Raw genomic sequence first — 26,719 nt, 5'->3', positions numbered from 1 at the left:
TTTCTCTGCACGTTTAAACTCTGTGGTGAGGTGTGCAGTGATAGGAAGAGCAGTGCTGACTGTCAGGACTGCAGACTCCTCAGTGCAGCGCTTCTTTTTTGGTTAATTGGTAAAATTAATCAGTTATTGTGCATTATATTGCATCAGGAGTTGGATTTACGAAAGCTTTTCTAAGAAACAACACCTGAAGGACCTTAAGGCAGATATTAAGAAGTTCATAGGAATAAGAAGCTCCCAAATATTGTCTTAAGAAAGTCTTCTCTATTTTTTATGTATAATTTTTCATGTAGGTTAAAGGTTATGTCATGTAGCCTATAGATATCGTGTTATATTCTTAATTTGAATTAACTGTTATTTGCATCAACTGATTACTGAATAATCGTCTGAATAATAGCGGCCGGCATAAGAGAACTATTTGTTGGGGAACAACAGAGATGAATGGACTCATCTGCATTCATAATCACTCCAGCTGGTTCCTGATACGATTAATCTGCAATGAGAAACTGTCAAAGACCAAAAAGTCGCGTGGCTGACGTCAGCTTCTCGTTCGAATTCTCCCGTTCCACCTTAAATGGTGCAGCAGTTACATTCTGCCGCCTCAGGCAGCTTTTAAGGTGGAACGGAAAATTTGAATACAAAGCTGGTGAATGAGAAGCGACTCATAAACAATTGAAAAAAAAAACTTGTGAAAAATTGAACATAAAGAGACATTTTACAAGAAATTATTCAGTGTTTCCTGCCAGAGATGCGAGAAAAGCAGCTATAGATGAAAAAATGCCTTCTCTTAGCGTTTATAAGACAATTATAAAACAATTATTTTTCAAGAATATCACTTGTTTTTAGAACTGTACTTAAGAAAAGAGTTAAGAAACCAATTAAGTGAGGTTTCAAGAAGTGTTTTGAAGTATAAAAATTTATTTTAACTGTTTTCTGAAGTAACAAAGCACATTTTGTGAATCCAGCCCCAGATTTTCAGTAGGGTTGAGATACAGAAATAGGTTGCTTTGGCTGAAAAGCCCCCAGCTTCCAGCCGGACATCATCTGAATAATAGCGGACGGCATAAGAGAACTATTTGTTGGGGATGCTTGTCCCTGTCTTCCTTTGTGAGGACACACGCACACACACACACACACACACACACACAGCTCTGTAATAAGCCTATAATAACATGCTGCTCTCACAGCCAACTGGTGCTCCTTTATCATGCTCGCTTTGTATAAGAGCAGCTCTTAGATATGAAAGGTTTGCCTCGATCAATCATTCATGTGGCAGGCGGAGAAAGTGGCCTGTCAAAATACAGCGTGACACATCTTCTCACAACACATCAAACGCTTCAGCCTCTCGGGCTCCGATGAGCCCGTAACCCTCTACATACCGAGGGCAGACTGTAACAGTCTTATTTTTTCTGTGTGTGAAACTGTTTTGAACTTCCTGTCTCAAGATTTTGCAGATAACACCGTGTCCCAGATCTTTCTCCCCCCGTTGGCTATCCCTCGCTCATTACAAACGCCGTTTGAAGAAGAGCCGTGTTGGTGAAGACGCTGAAGTATGTCAGCCAGCGATGAGTCAAGTGCAGAGGAGAGGAACTTGGAGAGCGACAGCACTGCCCCCATTGGCTCCACCGAGTTCGCCATGGCAACAGCATATATTCCTAATATGGAAATCAGACCACAAGCTAGTTGCTTGACAGTGACTCTGTGCATGGTTCTTGTCTTTTCTCCATAATCGTGTCTTGAAGTGGGTTTCAGTGTTTGGCCTGCATCCAATGGAACGGCATGATATGCACTAATATAGTGGGACACTGTAGCAGCTGCGTGGGAGCCTAAAGCTGGCTGTGTACATCAGATGACGAAGGAATTGGACAGTAAATTAAACACTAAACACCGTCATGAATTATCTTAAAAAGAGCTCTGTGTACATCTCAGCACCACTAGAAGCCCGCTTTGTGCACTGGACCAGAGGGAGGGGTCATAAGGACTCATCAAACTCAAACTGCTGTGTTACTTTGCTCCAAAATGTCATTTTCCTTTGAAATATACTCAAAGGGGAACTCCACCGATTTTGTAAAATTACTTCATTCGATGGTTTAGATGTGAACAAAATCGTTCAGAGTCCGGCGCGTTTAATGCCTCTAAAAGCTACATCCTGTTAGGTTATTACACAAAATGGTTATGAATACATGGCTTGAGACCTGAGACGTTGTTTTGTGATAGGAAGTTTTGTAATGTAATTTTGGTATAAAGTTTTACTCGAGGATTAGTTCTGTGTTTCCTCTCTAAACCGCATTCTGAACTGAGATCAATGCACGTGAGCGAACTTGCTTTTGTTGTGACCAGCCTGTAGCTACGGCCGTTCAACACGGATAACGGCAGCGACAGCTTTGGCTTATTTTTATGGTTTTATTACTTATTTTGGAAGATGGCAGAGTATGAGGACGTCAAGGAGGTGTGTTTCCAAAAATGCTGTAGATCCATATCAGTTTGAACCAGAAAACACAAAGGAGTTGCAGTGGGTTAGAGAGCCAAAAGGGAGAGAGAGAGGCTGAACCCGCCAGCGCCGATGCAGAGCAACCCAGGGCGAGCGGAAAGTGCTGGTTTCAACAACAAACGACTTGCTACTCCGCTCACCAGTTTATGAGGTAGGATAGTATTTTACCATCATCAGCGTCACATACAAAAACGTACAAGACTCATGCAAGTTCACTGGTCATTTTGGAGAGCAGATAAAACGGTGATATTTGTAATATAAACATATGGACGTCTGGTTCCTAGCACTACAATGGTGAACAATTTTGACTGTAAATTCCTCTAGAAAGGCGCATTTCACACTAAACTACTCTGAATTATTTCGTTCACATCTAAACCATTAAATGATTAATTAATTTTGCAAAATCGATGGAGTTCCCCTTTAAGGTTAAGGTTATCATTCCCAACGCCAGGCATCAGCTAGAGGGGTATGTTCATTTGAAAAGGCCGTAATACTCTGAGGCCCAATCCCATTTCACCCCTTACCCCTACCGCTCAGCCCTCTGTTTTGCGGGTTCACGTCTAGGGGTAGGGTGTCCTGATTTTTGTTGAGATAGAGGGGTAGAGCGAAGTGTTAGGGCTACATGACCCTCCAAACAGAGGTTTTTCAGAGGCTCCAAACCGAGTGATATGAGGAAAACAGAAAAACTGGAAAGACGGCTGAACAAGAGACCAAAGAAACACACAAATGTGAGGATTTTCTCCGTTAAAAATCACGATAACAATTGTATTGTCTTAGTTTAATGTCGTTTCAATGTATTATGGTCGTTTTCTTCATATCAAGCATAAAATATTGCTAATACAGGGAGATTCACTCGAAAGAGGCCCCAAATATTCTGTTGTAACTCCCGTTAGGATGAATCTGAACCAAAAAAATACGCTACATACCTTGACGTACGTGTAATCGATTGCATGACATGCGATGCTGGAAGTGATCTCCGTTTTCTGCCAGACACATGAAGGGATACGGGGATTTGCAGCCAGAAGTTACAAACGGAGGTTATACCTCATCGCTCCGACGCCGGGGCATCCCGGCTTGTTCGAAGCTCCTTATACTGAGGAGCACGTTGCACATTGTTTCGTTCAGATTGCTTCATCCTAAAGAGAGTTATTACAGAATATTCGGGGCCTCTTTCGAGCGAATCTCTCTAATCTCGCTAATGTCTCAGTACTTAGCTGGCTAAACTTCTTGTTTCACCTTAAATAGTCCAGCAGTTCTGACGCCTGAAGCGCCAGAATGTAACTGCTGCTCCATTTAAGGTGGAACGGGAAAATTCGAACGAGAAGCTGGTGAATATCTGACTTCGGCTTCATATTACCCAAGAATTAGAGGTGGGCAGTGCTCTATGAAGGCATATGATGCCCTAAATTAAAGCCCAGCAGTGAGGAGCTGAACTTTACCCTCCTCTGCTGTCACTGCAGACTGGCAGGGTCGCCTACAGAGCAGCGCTGGTAGCTGTTAATGAAGTGATGCTCTTTTTATTTGAGGGTCCCATTCGCTTAGAAATATTACGTTTATCCATGTGTTTTGCCCATTTTGTTTTCCAACCCAGCAGAATAATGGCAGAATGATATTTTATAGCCCTATTTTTCCAGAGAAAAGTGCTTTATTAGAGAGCGAATGTGAGTATCTGAAGCCTGATCACCCAACAGAATGATGATGGAGCCTCAGATGGGTAAAAAGCAGAAAATAGTGTTGCTTTCTGTTGAGATAATGGGAGCAATTAAAAGCAGAATGTGCTTTTCCTTTTGCGGTCAACCCTAATAACTGACTCAAATAAGCCATTAGCAGCAGGCTACTTTGTGACCAGCGTCAGGGTGGGATAATCGGTCCAGGAAATGCTTTCCATCATAACCATAAAAATGAACCATGAGCGGCTTGTACCACTTATATAATGTAGATTATAATGTACCATATAAGATTGTAATGACCTTTAATTGATCTAGATAGTCTTAAGCTGAATCAGTGGTTGGTTTATGTTAGTAATAATGTGTTTGTTTCGACTGAACCCCTTTCCTGGCCCTCTCGGCTTAACTGCACGACCGATACATGATCATGTAGTTTATCAGGATCTGTAATTGAACCATCCTCATTCTCGGCAGGGATGGGCTCATATTACTGCGCCTGCTGTTCTCGTGTGATTACAGCAGGCTGTGAGAAAGGGTCGCAAACCTAATATTAGGAGCTAAAGACAAGAAAAAGAACTTAGTTAGCATTAAATAGACATAGAGGGAGATTCAAAAAGATTCATCTGATTTCAAAGTGATTTATTTCTCTTGTAAATCATTACAGAACAATGCAGTGAACTGTAAATGGTTTAAATGAGCATAAAGTTTATTATGTAATTGTACAAGGTCTCAGTCTGAACCTCCTCCAGCTGTACAGACAACATCAACGCCATAGTCAAACTCATCCCATACTGGATTGAGCATGTCGGGTGTCACTGGACTCACGGCTCTTGCATGATTTCGGAGATCATCCAGTGTTGTGGAACCAACGATGAGTGGATCAGACACAGCAGTGCTGCTGGAGTTTTTAAACACTGTGTCCACTCACTGTCCACTCTATTAGACACTCCTACCTTGTCAGTCCACCTTGTAGATGTAAAGTCAGAGACGATAGCTCATCGGCTGCTGCACAGTTTGTGTTGGTCATCCTCTAGTCCTTCATCAGTGGTCACAGGACGCTGCCCACAGGACGCTGCCCACAGGACGCTGTTGGCTGGATGGCACTGCTGTGTCTGATCCACTCAGACCAGCGCAACACGCTAACACGTCAGTGTTACTGCAGTGCTGAGAATGACCCACCACCCAAATAGTACCTGCTCTGTGAGGGTCCATGAGGGTCCTGACCACTGAAGAACAGGGTAAAAGGGGGCTAACAAAGTATCAGAGAAACAGATGGACTACAGTCTGTAACTGTAGAACTACAAAGTGCACCTATATAGTAAGTGGAGCTGATAAAATGGACAATGAGCGTAGAAACAAGGAGGTGGTCAGAATGTTATGCCTGACCGGTAAGGCTGGTGTATATTATTATTCCAGTGCAGTGCATTTCAGCTGTTAATGGAAAATAAGGGTGCAGTTACTCTTTAAACAGAGAGACCAGAGTATGTCGTTTGCCATTGTAGGACCAGTTTAGACTCATTCAAACTGAGCTGGTAAATGGGAAGTATATTTTCTTGGTTCCTTTTTCTATTGTGAAAGAGTATGTTTATTATGTTTCCATGGTATCTGAACCGTTATAGAAGGTGCTGAGCTCTGCTGCGTTCGGGCAGGATCGCTCTTTGCTGTAGTGAGAAAGTGCTTGAGGCTTAATCGCTCAGGCTAAGCACTGGCTGTGGGTTTATCCACTGTAAACGGAGTTGTCGGACCACTGGGAATAATGGGATTAAAGTTTAAAGACGGCGTGAGCCTCGAATCCTGTTAAATTCTTTATTAAATAGCTAACTGTCTCAGCTGGATGGGAGTTGCTTGATTAGGCAGTGCTTTGGCTGTGTCGCCCAGTGGCGTCACTGAGGGTGAGAATTCGCCTTTATAAGGGTCAGAATCAGCGGAGTTTGTTTTTAAAACAGATTTAGACTGTTTTTTTTTTTGCTAAAACACATATTTGTCTACAGTGCTATGTCCAGATGGCAGGGGCAGCCCCTGGCGCTATTCCCTGCTCGTCCACTTCACACACCATACAAATTTTTCTTGTACTTGTTTTAACTTTAATAAAAAGGAATTAAAAGGGTAAAAATCTTGTCTCTGGGACCGCCTCAAGCTCGGCAAATGGGGAAAAAAAACAAAGTGGACCACCCTGCATTTATCCAGTCAGGACACAGGAGGTGTGTCCTCTTGCCTGTCAATCATGTCGCATCCCCACGGCACACAGGGAATCCGTAATCAACCCATACAGCTAGGAAAGTATAAACCTGAGTGCCGATAAGACTCTGCAGCAGCTGGTTATGTCACGGTTCCCTCCGTTCCCGAGACTGCCTCCGAGACTCCATTACCCAGAATGCAACACCAGATCACAAGACTTCTGATCGTGACTCTACACCGGTCTGCCTCTCCTGACTATTGATTACCCACACCTGTTGCTTGTTACTTGTGTTTGTTAGTTTAGTATATAAGCCCGGACTTTAGCTTAGGTTATTTGTGAAGTATTGTCTTTGTTCCCAGAGCTGTCCATCTGTCTGTTTGCTGTATCGTGTATGACCTTTGACTTGTTTGTTTGACCTTGCCTCTTGCCTTGCCCTTTCAGTATTGTTGTGCTTTCTGGTTTGACCTTGTTTCAGATTTTTGGACATGGTTACAGTTTTCGTGTTCTGGCTTTTTGACTTTGGACTGGCTGACCTTGATTTTGGATCCTCCCTTTGTTAATAAACCCATTTTACTAAGTGTGGTTGTGAGCGTCTGAATTCTGGCAGGTTAGTTCCTTAAAACTGCCAGTTCTGCCAGCGCCTATTATGGCTTACGTGGTCGTACGAGCCAAGGAAAGGAATTGAAAAGAAAAGAAAATGACTTATCTAGAGCCGAGTGTGTGTCAAGTGTGTGTTTCGAACACTGGAGAGAGCTAAGTGAGCCGAAGAGCGTGAAGGTTGATACCCAACTTGCACATGAAATACGTCAGCTGGCTTAGCTAGCACCAGTTAAAGTCAGCCTGAAATCAAAATGACCTTTTTAGTTCATGTCCCTGGTCGTGCAGGGTGATTCAAAAAGATTAATTAGATTTCATTCAATTTTGTAAATCATTACAGATCAATGCAGTGAACTGTAAATGGTTTAAATGAGCATAAAGTTTATTATGTAATTATACAAGGTCTCAGTATGAACCTCCTCCAGCTGTACAGACAACATCAACGCCATAGTCAAACTCATCCCATACTGGATTGAGCATGTCGGGTGTCGCTGCACTCACGGCTCTTTCAGTGCGATTTCGGAGATCATCCAGTGTTGTGGAACCAACGACGAACGCTCTGAGCTGTTGGAGCTTCACTGCCCACGAAAATCCCACTGCACAGTTATGACGGATTCCCCTTATTGAAGTGGAGAACGCAGAACGCTTTCTGCTCAGGGGTCTCATCTCCTCTCAGACTGAAGGGAGCCATCTTCCACTGACAGTCAGAAACTCTATGACCCCCTTTTTCAGTTGGATTGTGATTGGTTCCTAGACGCCTGATGGTTGTAAAAATATGGCGCTTTGGAATCGGATGAATCTTTTTAAATCACCCTGTATTAAGCACGATTTCGTATGACGTCATTTAAAAGACAAAATTCTTGTTTTTCTGTCATCTTTCATCAAAATATAATGTCTTTTGCCCCCCTTTAAAACAGCTTCTGGTACAAATAAAATAACATGAACCCATAATATAATTTTGATTAATTATATCAGTTCAACCTCACACTACCCCCACGTATCATCGAGCAGAACCTCTCAGCTAGTTCAGAGATTCTCCCCGACCACGTCGGAAAATACATGATGAAAAATGATTAATTTCGTGAAAATTAGGTAGAAATAGGAGCTAAAGTTAAGCAACTGGGCTCAGAGGATTAACAAGGGGCTGTATTTCTGTAGCTGCTGAACTTCTGCTAACTTTGCTGATCTTTAACCTGAAATTTAGTTGCACCTCCACTGTTTTGACTCGATCCCTTGCTTCTCTTCGCACAGTAGAAGCTCAGTGAACCTCAGATTAGTGTGTTCATCTTCAGATGTAGCTTCCTTCTAGCTTATCTCCTCTTAAGGGGCAGAACTCCTCCAGCACAAATCAGAACATTTTCAGAGAACAAATTAATTAAGTCCTTGTCCTCAATATGGCCCTTTTCTCCAGGCTCTAATTAAGCGTCTCAGTCTCCTTAAACGAATATGCTCACGACTGGTCGGGATCATTGAGGCTTCTCTAATCAAACGGTATTGGATTGGCTGGGATTTACTTTACTGAGAAGTCACTCTCGGCTCTCCCCCGGGGCCAGGCTGAAGAACTGCCGTCCACGATTGATTTCTGCTTGCGTGGGCCTGGATCGCAAACTGTGCGTGGCCTTTCCCCTTAGGAGACGCTTAGGGCCGTGTGTCTGTTAAGAGAGCCGTAAGCCAGGTAGGTGTTCTTTTCCTCAGAGGTACCTGAGGCTGATAACAGTGTGTATGTGTTTCTTTCATAGGGAAACAGTCCAGGCTAACTGTGTACGTTGGAGGAAGAAGTTCTCATTCCCATGCAAAATGAGCGCCAGTGCTGGAACAGGAGTCCTCGATCCCTGTGTGTGTCGTGTTTCTGTCAGAAAGGTACCTTTACACACACAACAACAACTAAAGCGTCATCCAGTAGTTGTTAAATATTAAATGCGATGCTAGTAATGATTTGATTGACTTGTTTTCCTACAGGAACTGAAAGGTGGAAAAACCTACGCAAAGGTAAATGATTTTGGTCTCCAATAAAACATTCACAAAGGGGAGGTGATGTGTTTGTTTGATGAATCTAAAACTAACTCAGGGCATCGATTGTTCTATTTCCTTGACCATAATGGAGAAATGGAAAATATCGATTGAGAGCAAGTAGAAGTTAAATGGCACAAACATCGGTAGACTAGATAACACCAGAACTTCATACTTTAATGATAGGAGTTTGTGTGCATGGGATCATCTCCCCACCATTCGTCATTGTTTTAAAGAGTAACTCCGCCCTAAGACCTTTTTTTAATTTATTCTGTAAGAATAAAATATGCCAGCCTTACTTATTTTGAACACATATTTCCAAACTGTAAATATATCATTATTGTTGTGGTCAGTTTTGGCTCTGTAGCCCCCTGTGGTTCAGCTCTGCTGTAGTCAAGTCAAGTCAAAGTTTATTTATAAAACGCTTTTTACGACAGGTGTTGTCACAAAACAGCTTTAAGGAAAAATCCGGGTCTGAGCCCCCATAAGCGTCGCCAGTGGCGACAGTGGGAAAGAAAACACTCCCTAAGAGCAAGAGGAAGAAACCTTGAGAGGAACCAAGATTCAAAAGGGGAACCCATCCTCCTCTGGTGGACACCGGACAGCAAACAGCTTTAGAATAAAACATTAGAATACAAAACGGGAAAAACAGGTGGAGCAACGGTTAATTAGATAGTCTGAGTTTATGCAACAGCAGGAGGGTCAGTTCATGCAGGTGAGGTTTGCACAGCTTTGTACAGCGTGAAGCTCCATGGTGGTCAAAACGGTGCAGATCAGCCAACAGAGATGGAGCTCTGGTAACTCTAGGAGCTCTGGTGGCTCCCATTTGGTGGGAGAGAGAGATTGATTTCAGAGACAGAGAGAGAGAGAGAGAAATTGATTAATAGGACAGGTCTGTTTATGGAGAGATATTAGAGAGTAAATAGTGCAAACAGATACGTTATAGGCGTGGATGACGTGTCGTGGTACTTCGGTATGCAAACCAGAAATCAAGAAATCAGGACTGAATGTTTATCTGGCTAAACAAATATCCCCAGTCCTGTCGTCATTACACTGGCTACCTGTTAAATTTGGTGTAGAGTATAAGATCCTTCTCTTAACGTATAAATCATTAAATGGCCCCACAGTGTCTTAATTCAGTCATATGAAGGCTCCCGAATGGCGCAACCGTCTAAGCGTTGGCCCTATCATCAGGAGATCGCGAGTTCGATCCCTGGTGATGCTACAGCCATCCGTAGCCGGGAGTCCTAGAGAGCACAATTGGCCTCGCTCTCTCTGGGTGGGTAGGATGGCCCCTCCTTCTCCCCCCATCACTCAGCGCGATGCTAGTCAGCGCAGGCGTCTGTTAGCTGACGTAACAGATCTGGCGGTTGGCGCTTTCCTCCGAGCGCGTTCGGCTGTCCAGTGACGTTGCGTGAGCGGCAGTTCGAAAAGAAGCGGTGGCGCTTCACAGGTCTCGGAGGAAGCCTGTGTTAGCCTTCACCCTCCTAGCGTTGATAGTATTGTGTGATTGGGGGAGTCCTAACTAGCGGGTGGAATTGGAGACGACTAAATTGGGGAGAAAATCGGGTAAAACAAAAGAAAAAATTCAGTCATATGAACCCACACGGGGTAGCGCTGTCACCTCACAGCAAAAATGGCCTGGGTTCGATTCCCAGCCGGGCGACCAGGGTCATTTCTGTGTGGAGTTTGCCTGTTCTCCCCGTGTCTGCGTGGGTTTCCTCCGGGTACTCCGGTTTCCTCCCACAGTCCAAAAACATGCAGTCAGGCTGATTGGACATGCTGAATTGCCCCTAGGTGTGTGTGTGACTGTGTATGTCTATCTGTCTGCCCTGCGATGGACTGGCGGCCTGTCCAGGGTGTATCCTGCCTTCCGCCCAATGAGAGCTGGGATAGGCTCCAGCACCCCATCGCGACCCAGAAGGATAAGCGGTTTAGATGATGTATGTATGTATGTATGAACCCACACGTACGCTCCGCTCACAAAATAACGGCCTGCTGACAGCAACCACAGCAGGTGGTCGAGCATTTTCTTATGTAGCCCCAAAATTGTGGAATCATCTCCCGACCTCAGGATTCAGACACCCTCTCTACATTTAAAACTTTTCTGTTTGCACAAACATTTTGCTAATATCAGTTGCTGCACTATTAACTCACTAATATCTCTCCATAAACAGACCTGTCCTGTTAATCAATTTCTCCCTCTCTCTCTCTCTCTCTCCCTCCCTTTATTTGAGCCCCTGAGCGACGTTTTGCCTTAGTCGCCACATGGGAGCCACCAGAGCTGCTAGAGTCACCAGAGCTCCATCTCTGTTTGGCTGATCTGCACCGTTTTGACCACCGTGGAGCTTCACACTGTACAAAGCTGTGCAAACCTCACCTGCATGAACTGACCCTCCTGCTGCTGCATAAACTCAGACTATCTAAATAACCATCGTTTTTCCTGTTTTGTATTCCAATACTTTATACTAACACTGTTTGCTCTCCGGTGACAACCAGAGGAGGATGGGTTCCCCTTTTGAGTCTTGGTTCCCCTCAAGGTTTCTTCCTTTTGCTCTTAGGGAGTTTTTCCTTGCCACTGTCGCCATCGGCGACGCTCATGGGGGCTCGGACCTGGATTTTTCTGTAAAGCTGCTTTGTGACAACACCTGTCGTAAAAAGCGCTATATAAATAAACTTTGACTTGACTTGACTAAACAGATAATTAGAAGCCATCTATCACGGTTTTAGGGACTGTTGTACCATTCAGACGCCTCCCTCACTCACCGCTCATCTTTTTCTGATGCTAACTCTTCGGCGGCTTAAGTCAGTGGCTTGTATTGGTAGACTAATGAGACTAAAGACACCCTGCCTAATCAGAAGCACCTTTCCCCGTTGGAGATGAGGATGGTGGTGAAGAAAAATGGTCATCCTTGTTAAGAGCTTTTAGTCAAAAGTGCTATTTGATTTTGTCACTCTCCATATTTTCTGGTAGTTAACGTTAGCTATAAAACACAGCAGCCCAGCCCACCCGGTCTCCCTCCCAGCCCACCTGGTTTCCCTCCCAGCCCCCCCGGTTTCCCTCCCAGCCCACCCGGTTTCCCTCCCAGCCCCACCTCCAAACCCGTAGATCACTGCAGCGCCCCTCCCAAAGTGCCCTTCCCATTTTTGAGCATTTTTTGAGCTGAAAATAGGGGGTGTAGTTACTCTTTAAATGTGAGATCAATAAATAACTTGGACAGCATGCAAAAATGGAAAATAGAGTCTCAGATTAACCTGATATGATCAGCTGTATCCTGTGTCAGTGAATGAAATGCCTCGGCCTTCTGCTTCAGACAGGTAACATAGCAGTGTATTGGAAAAATCAGAGTCAGATCAGTTTTTGCAGAGATTTATTTTATGTTTAATGCCACTGACCTAAAAAATAGCACATTATGTACAGATTAAGAACAGATAATCTGAGTGCGCATGTATCCGTAATTAATTTAGGACTGAAAATGCACAACATGCAATAGAGTCTGGCTGCAGACATGCACTCTCAGACAGATGCACTCTCAGCCCCAGTGACGTCACGTGCACACGCACTCTCTGCCACAGAGAGTACAAGCAGCCCAACGGCACGGTAACTTCTGGCTGCTTAGCAACATCATCCCTTAGTCCATTTTTACATTTAATGTACCTCCCAGTTGAAAAAAGTCATAGAACCCATTAAAAGTGTCTGTTGGTTCCTGGTGGTTTTCTGTAGTGGCTAATGGTGTTCTGTGTTTTCCTGATGGGTTGATTTCACAGTGTAAAAGATTCTGATCGTTTAATCAGGTGTTTTGGGACTGATTCAAGATACATTTTATCGTTTCCTAATGGCCTCTAACGGCACCCATCAAGCCAACTCCCATTAGGAAGCAAAACCATCAGGTTTTATTCCTAACGGCTCTGCAAACACAGTTACATTGTGACAATGTACTGTTTTGGTGCCCACGGCGTCGTCTGCGTGGTGCTTTTCTACATTGTCACAAAGTTGACGAGACAGCAAAAGTAATCGGTACTACGTTGACTGTAAGTTGTCACAGCCTCCTAGAATCCTTAATAAGTTCTATTTTAATCAATATTACAGTTTTTGATAACCGTCTAATCGTCTTCTGCATACTTTGTTAGCCCCCTTTTACCCTGTTCTTCAGTGGTCAGGACCCCCATGGACCCTCACAGAGCAGGTACTATTTGGGTGGTGGATCATTCTCAGCACTGCAGTAACACTGCCGTGGTGGTGGTGTGTTAGTGTGTGTTGCGCTGGTCTGAGTGGATCAGACACAGCAGTGCTGCTGGAGTTTTTAAACACCTCAGTGTCTCTGCTGGACTGAGAATAGTCCACCAACCAAAAATATCCAGCCAACAGCGTCCTGTGGGCAGCGACCTGTGACCACTGATGAAGGACTAGAGGATGACCAACACAAACTGTGCAGCAGCAGATGAGCTATCGTCTCTGACTTTACATCTACAAGGTGGACTGACGAGGTAGGAGTGTCTAATAGAGTGGACAGTGAGTGGACACAGTGTTTAAAAACTCCAGCAGCGCTGCTGTGTCTGATCCACTCGTACCAGCACAACACACAGTAACACACCACCACCACGTCAGTGTTACTGCAGTGCTGAGAATGATCCACCACCCAAATAGTACCTGCTCTGTGAGGGTCCATGGGGGTCCTGACCACTGAAGAACAGGGTAAAAGGGGGCTAACAAAGTATCAGAGAAACAGATGGACTACAGTCTGTAACTGTAGAACTACAAAGTGCACCTATATAGTAAGTGGAGCTGATAAAATGGACAATGAGCGTAGAAACAAGGAGGTGGTCATAATATTATCCCTGACCGGTGTATGTTCTGTGTAGCTCTTGTTGCCCAGCAATTCGTGGTTCGCTGTTTTTCCCACAAAATCGACAAAAACACCGTCGTGGCAGAGCAGCACTGACGTCATCAATAGGCTGGTGGTGCATGTCAGGCTGAGAGTTTTTACATTATTAAAGTATTAATTAAAATCAGCGCTCTTGCTCTTCTTGGCTCAGCTGGGCTTTGCTGATCTGAACCTGGCTGAGTTTGCAGGTTCGGGGAGCACCACGCGGCGGTGTCTGCTGGAGGGCTACGACACCAAGAACACCAGGCAGGACAATTCGATCCTCAAGGTACGAACCACAGCCTACATTTTCTCCCATTAAAACTGTTTCCAAGTCCTAGTTTCTTTATTTAACCGACCTTAGTTTTAATTTGGGAAACACATTGATTTGTTCTTGCGTTTCCTGGAGTCCGATGTCATGGATATTTTTAAAAATCGACCGAACGTTTCTTGTGTCAAAGTCGTTTTCCCTTTTTATCTTTTGCTTCAGGTGATCATCAGCACCCATCTTATGTCTGGAGACCCGTGTTTCAAAACGTGAGTGCTGTGAAACTGTTTCTGATGTCTTTCGATGCTCTTTGTGCAATGTGTTGTCCCAGATTTAGCATTTGGGTTCAGGTCCTCTGAGAGGTCCAATGCACCGTCTTATGCTATTATTGTAAGATTCTGTAAACTTCTCTACAGATGGAGCCTTGGATACACTTCTCGGCTTTTAGTTTTAACAGATTATGAACAGACGTGGTATCCCCCCACTCTCTGAGTGATTTTTATTTATTTATTTTTATTGTGACTGAAATATTGGGGATCACTCACAATCACACACACCCGCCTGTTACTAGGAGTCACATATAGCAAAAGAAACATGATATTTGCTGCTGCTGTTGATTTAGATGCCATTATCCCTTATATGGAAACTTAAAACAGGGAAAAAACACTTGATGAAGCTTGATGGGAGACATGATCAGTGTAGTAGTTTTAGGGTTTACATGTAAAGGCACTTGACTGTATTCCCACCATAAACTAAGCTGAATAAAAAGCTCCACTACACTTGAATGTCTGCCCCACATTTACTTGCTGTATCTATTTCATGCTCTCAGTTTTTATTGGCTGTAAGAAGAATACCCTACCAGATTACGCCCAGAGTCGAGTTGAAAATATCAAACTTGTTCGATATATTCCGTCTGGTTTGAAACTCGACTAGTATGGGAGGCAAATCAGGCCAAAAAAGAAATGAAAACAATAAAACGCTAAAATATAAATGCAAACCTCTTTTTGCCATTTCTTTTTCCAAACATCTGCACAAATATCTTGCCAGAATTGAAAATGAAATGAAGTAGCTACATTTGCTGTTTAATGTTTCACATAAGCACAAGTCATTTGTGACAAAAATTAAAAAACAAATATAAAACAGCTGTTTTATTTCATTTTAGTCATTACTCTGGTATTTAAAGGCCGTATCTAAAATGGAAAAGCTAACAGAAAAAAGAAAATCCAAGCTTCACTTTGGCTTTGCTTTTTCTTCATGAAGATCAAAACGCAATAGGCTGCATATCTGACGAAATGAAAATGAAAATGTAAAATGGATAAATCAACAGCAAAATTACATGTTGCGGTTCAGTTTTCGTTTTAAGTGCCATAATAAAAAGGCAAATGGAAACAAACACAAGCGCCACCTGCTGGTGATTTACTTTTCATTTCCCACTTTGCTTTTTCGTTTTCAAGTTAACGAACATGCGAAATATATCGCTGCTGTCGGAACAAAACCTTGTATCTCCAAAATGGTAACTTTACAGGAGAAGAAAAAAACCTACTTTACTTTTAATGTAAGTCAATGGAACCAGAATTTTTTCCTAGTCATTTTGGTCCATTCATCATGAAATTTAAACACAATGTAAAACACAACAGGCATTTTAAAATCATGTCAAACACTGAAAAATCACAAAAATGGAGATACGAGGTTTTGTTCCAACAGCAGCGATATGTTAATTAACACTAGGTGGGGCTACAGGGTATATTTTAGGACATCCTTAGACGCCATCATTCTTCGGACTAAGCGACTTCGGGTCTCGGGAAAACCATTGTTATATTTTAGATTTAGACAGAAAATCACGCACTACTCGTTTTTCTGCAGACTTGAGACCACCGGTGGTTCCAAAACGCACTTTGTCATATTCTTCATAACTTTCATATTTTATAAGCTACATTCTAAAGGTGGGGGTCGTATGAGAGCTATAACTGTCTTCTTTCCAGTCAAATAGATGGGTGATGTCATTTTAAACCCTTATAATAAAAGAAGCTGAACTCACAATTTTTTTTTCTACTGAAAGTCGACCCATTTTTCCACAAATCTGGGCTATAAACTATAAACAGATGGCGTCTCTTCAGTGATCTGCTCTGTAAAAATTATTTTTATAAAATAATACAAAGAGCGTCTAAGATTTTTGGCTTTCAGCAGTAAATTGTAAGCATATAGCAATATGTGTGATCATAAAACACGTTCTGTTAATTTGAGTGGAGCTTTAAAAAATAAATAAATAATTTTAAAAAAATTACATTCATTTCATGCAGTTACTGAATAATTTACCTTACGATTTGATCATGTAAATTCAGATGGACAAACCAAAATATACCCTGGTCAATAAGAGGTTAAGAGTACTAGTTACCATTTGGGGGCGCATCTAGTAAATATTATGTCCCAGAGAAATTGTTATAGTAAGGATGACAACCAGCGACTATCCTACAAACCTCATTGTAGCTAACTGCTCTCTTACTACAACATCTAAAAGCATACTATGGCAGATAAAGGCTAATTAACCAGTCTTATAGGAGAGCACTATAGAAATAGATGTCAAGGGCAAATAGTTGAAGTTCTCATCACAGCGTTGAATGTATTTTCTTCGTAACCATGGTCAGCTTTACTGCCTAACTGCCTTCCTCGCTAGGTAGCAGCCTACGCTACAGCACAGCTCCGGTATGTGTTCAACATCTGCAGCAGTGGTTGAGGAGGTAGTGATGTGTTTACCTATTGCCACTGAAAAAAGGGATATTCTGAGCTTTGGCTGTCTGTGTTGGAGAGTAGTGTGAATGAGAACTCTGGGGAAATGAAGCTCTGCAGCCAGATTTACATACTCTGGATCTGTGAGGAAGCTTGCACACCTCCCACACACACACACACACATGCTGTGACTGCGCCTGAATGCAAAAACCTGTTACAGTACTCGCGTGGGTTGAAGCAGAGAGTGAATGCTTAGTATTCAGGTCTAAGGCTACTTTCAGACAGGCAGCCAAATCCGATTTTATTTTTCATTTCCAGGGAGCGATATCTCCTCAGTCTTGATTCAGACTGCTTTTTTAAGATTTTGCTTTCCACCAGAGGTTTGTGGATCTGCTGGGTTAAAAAAAACGACACCCAAGCTGAGCTTTTCTGCTGTGTGAATGCGACATATGTGTGTGGGGGGGAGAGATCGTTGGCGAGGACTGTAGTCGATCAGTATTACTGCGAGTGATCTGTCGACACTGCTGTCAATAATGTTCAGGCTGAGACAAAATTTTAAGCTCGTTATTTCTGTTGCCTTCTCTCATTCACTCTTCATGCCCCCCCCAACCCTTACCCATTTCTTTAGTCTCACTGTTCATCTCGCTCTCCAGTCTTAATAGGGTTATTTGGGAGTCGTGTTCATTCTGTGAATAGTCCTTACGTTCTACACTATTCTAAGGACACAGCTGCTCTCAGTGAAAGACCTCATCCTTCAAGTTACAAAATATGCAGTTCAAATGTGCCAAGAATTGGATGAATAATGACTCTTGCATCACAAAGTGATTGGTTTTTTGCAACAAATTACACACATTAGTGTAGCGATGCATCAGTACCAATACTGGTATCGGGTATTGGGCCGATACTTTGCTTATTTACTCATACTTGTACCAATACCAACATTCTGATACCCGCTGATACCATGTGACGTAAGCTGAATGTACATGTCTGGCTAATGAACGAATGACTAAAGCTGGAAGTGAACTGCTCACTCAGAGAAGAGTTACTGACTCCGTGGTAGTCGGACACAAAGTCAGTGGTCACTCTAAACATTTGCCTTGGCAGATTCCCGAAAGCAATACACTGTGTGATTTTAGACTGTTTCTAAAGACACATAATCACAGTCACAACTCTCTCCCCGGTACAGATGGAGACAAGTAGGCTAACAAAACGGAGGCGAAAAAGTTGACATTTGCTACCAAAGTCTGTATATGCCAGTTATGCTCTGACTGAACAGAATAGCGAGGTATAAACGTTATTTTTTTAAAGTGTCTTCGTAAAATAGGCTGCAAAGAGACCGTATTGTCCTACCTTGTACATCACCGCCTGGTTTAGCTTCAGTGCACAGTGTTAGCTGCGCTGCTCAGTTTCTCTGTGTGTTTGCTCAGTACTCTGTGTGCAGTCATTTATTTTAAATGAAACAGTCTTTATTTGAAATTGTCAGTAGACCAGGGGTCGGCAACATGGCTCCAGACCCGCATCCTGCTCTTTTACTGCCCTGTTGCGGCTCCACAGAAGAATTAGATTTTTAGGTAAAACATTGATAATTTGGAAACGAGTGGACTTGTTTGCATTTGGAAGCACTCCAGCTGGTTTCCTGATACGTTTAATCTGCAGTCTTTTGTTCATTTTTAGGACAAATTCTCAGACTTTGTACATTTTTACAGAAGTTTCACCTTATAAAACTGAGAGAACCAAAACATTATGATGTGATGTGGGATTATGATGAGGTTATGATCAGGTTTAGGGTTGGGCTTAGGTACTTACATATACAGTACTGTGCAGAGTCAGAGAAAAGTCAGACATAATCTTTCATTTATTTAATTTCCAGTCAAAACAAAAAGTTATTCTTTTTCAGAGCAGATTAGATATAAGATAATCCACTTGTATAAAGAGGGGCAAAGTAAAAAAAAAGAAGTGAAAGAACAGGATTTTCCAATACTGTGCAATTTTTAGGTGGGGATATCTTACCTAAAAGCACAGAGGTCATGAACTGTCTCAGTCTGGCAAACTGTATTCAACATTCAAGCCTCAAGACCAAAAAATGGATGTGAGGGTCTTCTTAAGGAAAAAAAGGCCTATAGCTGAATTTACAGAAAATAATGTGGCGATGTTCTAGGGCCACTGTTAACAAAAAATAATAATAATAATAAATTTTGAGAATAAAGTTGTAACATTTCCAGAATAATTTTGTATTTTTCACAATCAAATAGTAATATTTTGAGAAAAAATTGTAATATTTTGAGAATAAAGTCATATTTTTTAGAATACAGTCAGAAGATTTTGATAATAAAGTCACAATATTTTGTAAATAAGGTGGATAAAGTGGGCTAATTGAAGGGGGGCTTCCATATTGCTTTGGGCCCTCGGTTGCTGTAGTGGCTGCGGCGAAGACACCGAACACGCTGGACTTCCACTCCTTCGGGATCAATCATTTTGATCATCATTCTCACTGTCTGTGAAACTTCATGCCCTCTTTGAATGGGGGGAGATGGAGCCCCCGATAGCCGTGTAGACGACCCTGCCTGCGATTCTCCTTCAACAAAACAGACAGACAGTTTCCTCTGAGTCCATCTGGCTCTTTATTCTAGATAAACACAGTTTCCTGCTCAAACTCCCTCATTTTACACAAGGAAGTTGCTACCTTCCTTTTGCAAACCCTTTGGCCATATATTGTTGCAACTTTTCCTGGTAACATCCCACTTTAAGGTTGTAATTCTACAACTTGAAATATAACTTTTTTCTCTAAATACTACAATTTTATTCTGGAAAATACGACTTTATTGTCAAAGTCTATTATTTTTATTTTTTAACAGTGGCTCTAAAATGCCATCGTAAAATAATAAAGTTTAAATCAATATTGTTTATTATTTAATGTCTAATTGCAATTTTTTTCTGACCCAAAATTATTCGGCCCTAACTCTGGGTCTGAAAGATGTCAAGATGTCAAGCAGATAATACTGAAAAACAAAAAAAAATTGCAAATCAAACAAAGAAGCTGCTGGTGTTCTCAGAACAGTGGACTGACCACAAAAGTATAATTGTAAGCCACGTGCAGAAGAACATTTTGTGACATTGGTTGTGCTTCCCCGGGCTGATTGCGAGCGCCACGAAAGAGCTCAGTCTAAACTTGGTGAAGGAGGTGTCTTCTGGGGATGTAGGTGAATTATGTACCGTTGTCATCATATCTTCTTCAGTATAATAATTATGACTTTTGAGCTTGTTCTTGGGAGGTTAACACGTAAAGACATATGACATGGTCTGAAAAACCCCCATGAAATCCGACCCGACACCCCTGGCTTTTAATTTACAATATCAGGCTTTACAGAGCCGCTCACAGCAGCACACAGACTCCATATTTTAGCAGTGTCTTTTTTTTTCTCCTGACTCAGTAACTTCTCTGCTACCTCTTTCAGTTTTAACTAAAATATCTTACACAGTGCAGCTTTAAAATTGGACAATACGTTTTCTTAATACGTCACTTAAAGACCGTTTTGACTGGAAGTTAAATTAATGAAGGGTCTCTGACTTTTGCACAGTACTCTATGTAACACATACAGTACATACGTAATACTTGACATCCTCAAATTCTCTAAAAACAAACCTGTGTGTGTGTGTGTACATATGTGTGCATGTGTATGGGATTTATAACCTGTTACTATGTTATCGCCCAACAGACCTCCGTCCACGGCCACAGTGATTGGGATCCAAGGCGATTCGGAGGGTCTGCTGGAGGAGCGGCGAGGAGGAGACTCACAGAAACCCTTCCTGGGCCTCTCAGGTACATCCACCTATGACTTTTGGTACAAAGTTAAATGGTCATACTCATAGATATACATACACAGATGCCGCGTTGGGTCCAGCCAGGCACATCAACGGCGCCGCCATTTTGGGGAGGTCAACATCACTGCTGGGCAGCATTCAGTCCCATCACAGAGTGGCAGTTTCAGAAAGACACTGTCCAAAATTATACCATTTCAAGAATATTGACTCAGAAAGTGGGATAGGATTATATAACAGAGGGAACGCAGCGATCCACGCTCATGTCTGTGTGATGCGTATTGTTTGTGTGGTGTTTGTGTAGATATGGCCGTGTGGTTGGTGAAGCACAGAGAACCTGTTGATGTGATTGTTTTTCCTCTGGTTTTATATGAAGCTTATTTCATTTAATAGTCTATTCAGGGGGTCTTAACTTTATGTAGTAGTTATTTATTTACAATGATGGTTAAAGCTTGTAGTTACAGCATTCATTAATCTGTGTAGATATTCATAATAGATTAACGTCAGCACCTTCTTACACGAAGCTGAAGTCAGATTCTTATTTGCCAGCTTCTTATTTGAATTTTCCCATGCCACCTTAAATGGTGCATCAGCCAGCTTCTTGTTCGAATTTTCCCATTCCACCTTAAATGGTGCATCAGCCAGCTTTTTGCAGCTTCAGGCACCAGAAAGTGACTACTGCACCATTTAAGGTGGAATGGGAAAACTCGACCAAGAAGCTGGCGAATAGGAAGCCATTCAGCTTCGTCCTTCTTACTGTGTTTTGGGGGGTTTATTTTATTTTTATGTGTATTAAGATTAGAAGTGATTCACACATTGATGGATTTGCTGATGTGTCTGATTGTGTTTCTCGCGCTAAACCCAGTTTTTAACGTCAGGTGCAGACTGAATACTTTCCTGCTGGTCCGGACGGCTAATTATAACGATCAGTTATTAAAGTAATAAAAGCTACCGAGAGCAGATCCGTGCAGCCCAGATTAATCTGTGTCTGAGGATTATAACAAAACAAATTTGGTGAAAATCGGTTGAGTAATAAGGAAGTTGAGGCTGATTTAATCCTGAGACTCATCGTCTCTCAATACAAGTGAATTTGTTTACAAGCAGATCTTGACCTCTCCAACATGGCGGATGCTCAGACGTATCGCCTCAGATAGAGAACAACAGGCCACGCGGCATCTAGGAATGGATATCTATGGTCGTACCACATTGATGAAATCCAGAAAAAACAGACCAGCTTTTCCTCAAACGCTTCTGCTAAGATATCTGCTGTCTGAGCGCAGCTTCATCGGGGTGAGCGAGGGAGGGGGGCGGTGACTGCACTGCTGTTGATTACTTGCTTGCTTTGATCATCGTGACTTACCAACCTGCCTCCTAATCAAATGCTATCAGCAGGGAATATTGGATTAATCCTGTGCCCAAACCAACCTGCTTGAAGAAAAAAAGACATCATGTTATCATGTTTGTTTTTCGATGCCTGGCATGCTCTAATAAAAGGGCATAAATAAGTCTTTTTTCCCCCCACTCTGTCTCTCTCCGTCCCTCTCTCTTTTTGTCCCTCCCCTTCTGTCTCTCTCTCTCTCTCTGATCTGTGACTTTTCCTTTCCGGAGGCTTCTGAGAACAGCGCTCTTTCATCTATTATTCAGCTCCCATAGAGACCTTGCGAGGCCACACGTGAGCCAGACTGCTGTTTGTCTGTTCCGCCACTTCAGCTACCGGCTCTGGGATAGGATCGTGACTACTGAAGCAACACTTGAGCCTTTTCTTTGCTGACATTATTTAGAGTCATTCACAGTCCACAACCAGGTTAAGCCTGTTGGCCATGTCAGTAAAACCAGTTTGGGCGTACTGGGCCCAGCAGGCCGCTGTGAACTGCACTCAGCTTTTGGTCTTGGGGCGTTTGATGAATTATTCAGTGCAGCCATTTGTTCAGAGGAACTAGGCGTTTTGGAAACGTGCATGTTTGGCGCACATGCTGAGCACTGGTATCGATACTCATGGTGGGCCGTGGTAGTTATGGAAGCTGGTTCTGCAAAGTTAGGGTGCTGTATGAAACAAAGGCGCCCTATATTAATCACTCTCTGTCTGTTTTCTGTCCTTCCGTCTAAATATTGTATCACCATTCCGTCAGAGGATCTTTTCTTTTGAGCCGTTTTTGTCAGAATAAAGTGTTGTGAAGAAGTATTTCTTCTATTTTTGCATATTTGTCACACATGAATGTTTCAGATTTTCAGACTACTTTGAATATTAAACAGAGATAACCCAAGTAAACTCAAAATGCTGTTTTTAAATGATGATTTTATTTATTGAAGGAAAAATGCTGTTCAGCCCTACCTGGTCCTATGTGAAAAGTAACTGTCCCCTTAGCTACTAAATCAACCAGTTAACCGAATTCAATTGACTATTGGGTTCAATTTTACTGCCCCACCCGGACATGATTACTGTCAGACCTGTTGAATCTGAACATCACTTAAATAGAACCTGTCTGGCAATGTGAAGCAGCTAGAAGGTCTCAAAAAGCAGCACATGATGCCACGTTCTAAGAAGATTCAAATACAGATGCGAAACAAAGTCATTGAAATCTACCATCTGGAAAGAGCTACAAAACCATTGCTAAGGCTCTGGGACTCCAGACCACAGTGAGAGCCGTTATCTACAAATGGAGAAAACTTGGAATAGTGGTGACCCTTCCCAGGAGTGGCTGGCCTACCATAACTTCACCAAGAGCGCACTGACGACTCATCCAGGAGGTCACAAATGAACCCAGACGAACAACTAAAGAGCTGCAGGCCTCACTTTCCTCAGTTAAGGTCAATGTAAATGATTCCACAATAAGAATACGAAGGCTATGTCTAGATGACCCCCAAGACTTTTGGGATAATATTCTGTGGACTGATGAGTCAAAGTTGAAACTTTTTGGAAGACATTGGTCCCATGACATCTTGCATAAAGATAACACTGCATTCCACCAGAACATCATACCAACAGTGAAACATGGTGGTGGTAGTGTGATGGTCTGGGGCTGCTTGGCTTTTTCAGGACCTGGACGACTTAATTGATAGTTATAAAAGTCTTAATTGATAGAACCGTGAAATCCTGAAGTAGAATGTCCCCCTGTCAGTTCCTGACCTAAAGCTCAAGCGCAATTGGGCGCAGGACAATGATCTGAAGCACACAAGCAAGTCCACCTCAAAGAAACAAAATTAAGGTTTCGGAGAGGCCGAGTCAAAGTCCTGACTTGTATCCCATTGAGATGCTTAGCAAGACCTTAAATGGGCAGTTCTTGCTTGAAAACCCTCCAGTGTAGCCAAATTTAATCAGTTCTGCAGAGAAGATTGGGCCAGAATCGCTCCACAGCATCGCAAAACTTAACGCAACTTATCGCAAACGTTTGGCACAATAGGTTTAATTAGGTTTTTAATTAGGGGGAGAGTTGCTTTTTCACATGCGTGATGCAGGTTTTGAATAACTTTTTATCTATGATAAATGAAGTGGTCATTTAAAAGCTGCATTTTATGTTTACTCGTGTTGCATCAAAATTTGTTGTATGATCTGAAACATTTAAATGTGACAAATTAGCAAAAATAGAAGAAATCGGGTGATAAAGATAATTACATTCACCTTTCATCAACGAATGATATATCAGCTACCAAAAGTGTTCAGTATAACAGTAGTTTTGACATGACTGGGGTTGAAACATGCTGTAATGGTAGCAAGTCATGTTCTCTCATTACGGACTAGGGCTGCAACAATCGACTAATTTGACAGTCGAATAATCTATCGGTTACGGAAACGAATAATCGATTAATTCAGATTATGAATAACTACATTACCAAACAACTCTCACATAGCTATTAGCTTTTAAATTTAGCTTCAGGTTGTTTTATGCCTTTGCTAACTAACTGTGAAGATGAATAACATTCAAGAATTCACTGTGCAAAGTAGCAACAATAAAATATTACAAAACTGAATCAGTTTTCCTTTAATCAAGTGAATAAAAAATTAAACTAAGTTTAAATTTTAAACAGTGCAGTCTGTGCTTTGTACATTCTGCTGTCTATCTACACTCTGTTGCAACTAAATTCTACAGAGAGATTCATTTGAAAGAGGCCCTGAATATTCTGTTGTAACTCCTGTTCGGATGAAGCAATTTGAACTAAAAAAATACGCTACATACCTTCACGTATGTGTAATCGATTACACGACATGCGATGCTGTAAGTGATCTCCGTTTTCTGCCAGACACATTTTGACGTGGTGCTCCATGTTCCTGAACATAGAGAGGTTAAACATGGCGACGGCTGTCCGGCGCCTACCTCATCGCTCCGACACGGGGGCATCCCAGCTTGTTCGAAGCTCCATACACAGAGAAGTTCATTGCACGTGGTTTCGTTCGGATTGCTCTGTCGTAGAGAGAGTTATTACAGAACATTCGGGGCCTCTTTCGAGCGAATCTCCCTGTACAATCACAGTCTTCACAGAAACGGAGGAAAGTCAGCGTCTCCGTACTCTTGGGAGAGGCTTGCTCTCCTCTGAGAGCAGATACTCCCCGCTGCAGAGGAGATGCGCTCTGATGGAGCAGATGGGAAAGTGGCGAACGTTTGTGGCAAACTTGTTCTCTATGAACAGATAAATGAACAACTTCGTGTAAACATTTCATTTCAACGGTAACCCTTCGTCCAGCTGCCCTATGTGTTCGTGTAGAACTACCTCACCAATGTTAGCGGAAAAAAGAAAAGTGGCCTTGATGCTAAGACAACAATGCAATATTTTCGAAAATGCAATATTTTCGAAAACGTGAATGTCGTAATAGAAAATGTTACAGCTCAGCACATAACACGAAATACGGCTTTTAACATTAATTCAACTATTGCCTCGTCCCAAACCACACACTTCTGCACTTCACGTACTACACTAATGAGTGCACTTCTAATGGTATGTGTGTTATTTTTACACACTATTTAGTGTGCTAGTATGCGGTTTGGGACGCGGCGTATCTTACCGAGATGAATCTTCTTCATTCAGTGAACCGACGAGTTTCCTCTTCAGACGCTCCATCATGGAGAGTATGCTCCCATAGCCAGCTAATTCGGTTTACAAATAGCACAACTACAACCTTTTTTCTGATTTTAGTGTGAAATGCTCCCACACATTGGAGTATTTTGTTCTTGAGGCTGACATTGCACTTTTGTGAACTCTCCAATAAGTGGTAATGTCAAAACATTCCTAGTGAGCGCGAGAAAGAGGTGTAATGACGTCACCAACTAATTTGGTCGTCGATTTCAGTCGACTAAGTCGAATAATCGTTGCACCCCTAGTACGGACGTGAAAATACAAAAGTAGACGAGGTCACTGTCCTTTTCTTGACCGGTATCTGAAATAAACGCTGCGTTTCAACCCACAGCGTTCATTTCAGTCACTTATTTCCTGACACTAACTATGCTGTGGAGCTCTTTGCGGCCTGTTAGCTTTCTAGTTTATCCGAAAACATTTTAATTAACCGAGTAACAATGCAGTTTAGTGGGAAACGTGTTTGCACTCTGCCTTGTGGGATGACAGCCTTGGTTAATGTTTGTCAGTCTTGCGTGACCCATAATAGATCAGTCTAATGGGGATCGTCGGCTCTCCCATTGACACGAGTGAACCTATGAAGTGGATTTTCATTAAGAGGAGGAGACCAAGCCTGATTAGCATCACAGCAGCTACACTAATATGTGCGAAGTAGGGTCAAGTGTGTGTGTCTGATTGGAACCCCCTGTGTCCACAGAAACGCCGGGCAAGTGTGGCTCTCTGCCGGAGGAGCTGGGAGTGTGTGGTCACTCTCGGACCTCTAGCTATGCTAGTCAGCAGTCCAAAGTATCAGGTAGGCTTTCCTTTGACTTTCTGACTTTCCTTCCAGTGTCAGACAGTGTGGTGGGGTTGAGATGATTTTAAAGCCTGATTTTGAATGCATGTTGGGGTTTGTCCGTCCTTTTCTTCTAACCTCATTAAAACTGATGATTGATGCATGTGCAGAATATAATGCCTCTGTGTGTTATTGTTAATGTGTGTGTGTGTCTGTGCTCATCTGTGCTTATGCGCTCCCCCCCCTCATCGCTAATC

General features: G+C 42.4%; 1 protein-coding gene across 2 annotated transcripts in view; it reads left to right on the top strand.

The window, feature by feature from the left end:
* Positions 1–26,719, top strand: part of fam102bb (family with sequence similarity 102 member Bb) — a 41,669-nt gene that overhangs the window by 5,721 nt on the left and 9,229 nt on the right. Inside the window, exons 2-7 of one of the 2 annotated variants that reach the window (XM_036581246.1) lie at positions 8,671–8,791; positions 8,891–8,920; positions 13,979–14,095; positions 14,297–14,343; positions 20,518–20,621; positions 26,385–26,480. In XM_036581246.1, coding sequence (XP_036437139.1) covers positions 8,671–8,791; positions 8,891–8,920; positions 13,979–14,095; positions 14,297–14,343; positions 20,518–20,621; positions 26,385–26,480 — 515 coding nt within the window. The remainder of the gene's footprint in view (positions 1–8,670; positions 8,792–8,890; positions 8,921–13,978; positions 14,096–14,296; positions 14,344–20,517; positions 20,622–26,384; positions 26,481–26,719) is intronic. The other variant, XM_036581247.1, reaches the window with a different exon arrangement.

This window comes from Colossoma macropomum, unplaced genomic scaffold (genome assembly GCF_904425465.1).
Source record: "Colossoma macropomum unplaced genomic scaffold, Colossoma_macropomum, whole genome shotgun sequence".
In the NCBI taxonomy this organism is placed as follows: domain Eukaryota; kingdom Metazoa; phylum Chordata; class Actinopteri; order Characiformes; family Serrasalmidae; genus Colossoma; species Colossoma macropomum.
This window is presented reverse-complemented; position numbering and strand designations above follow the sequence as displayed.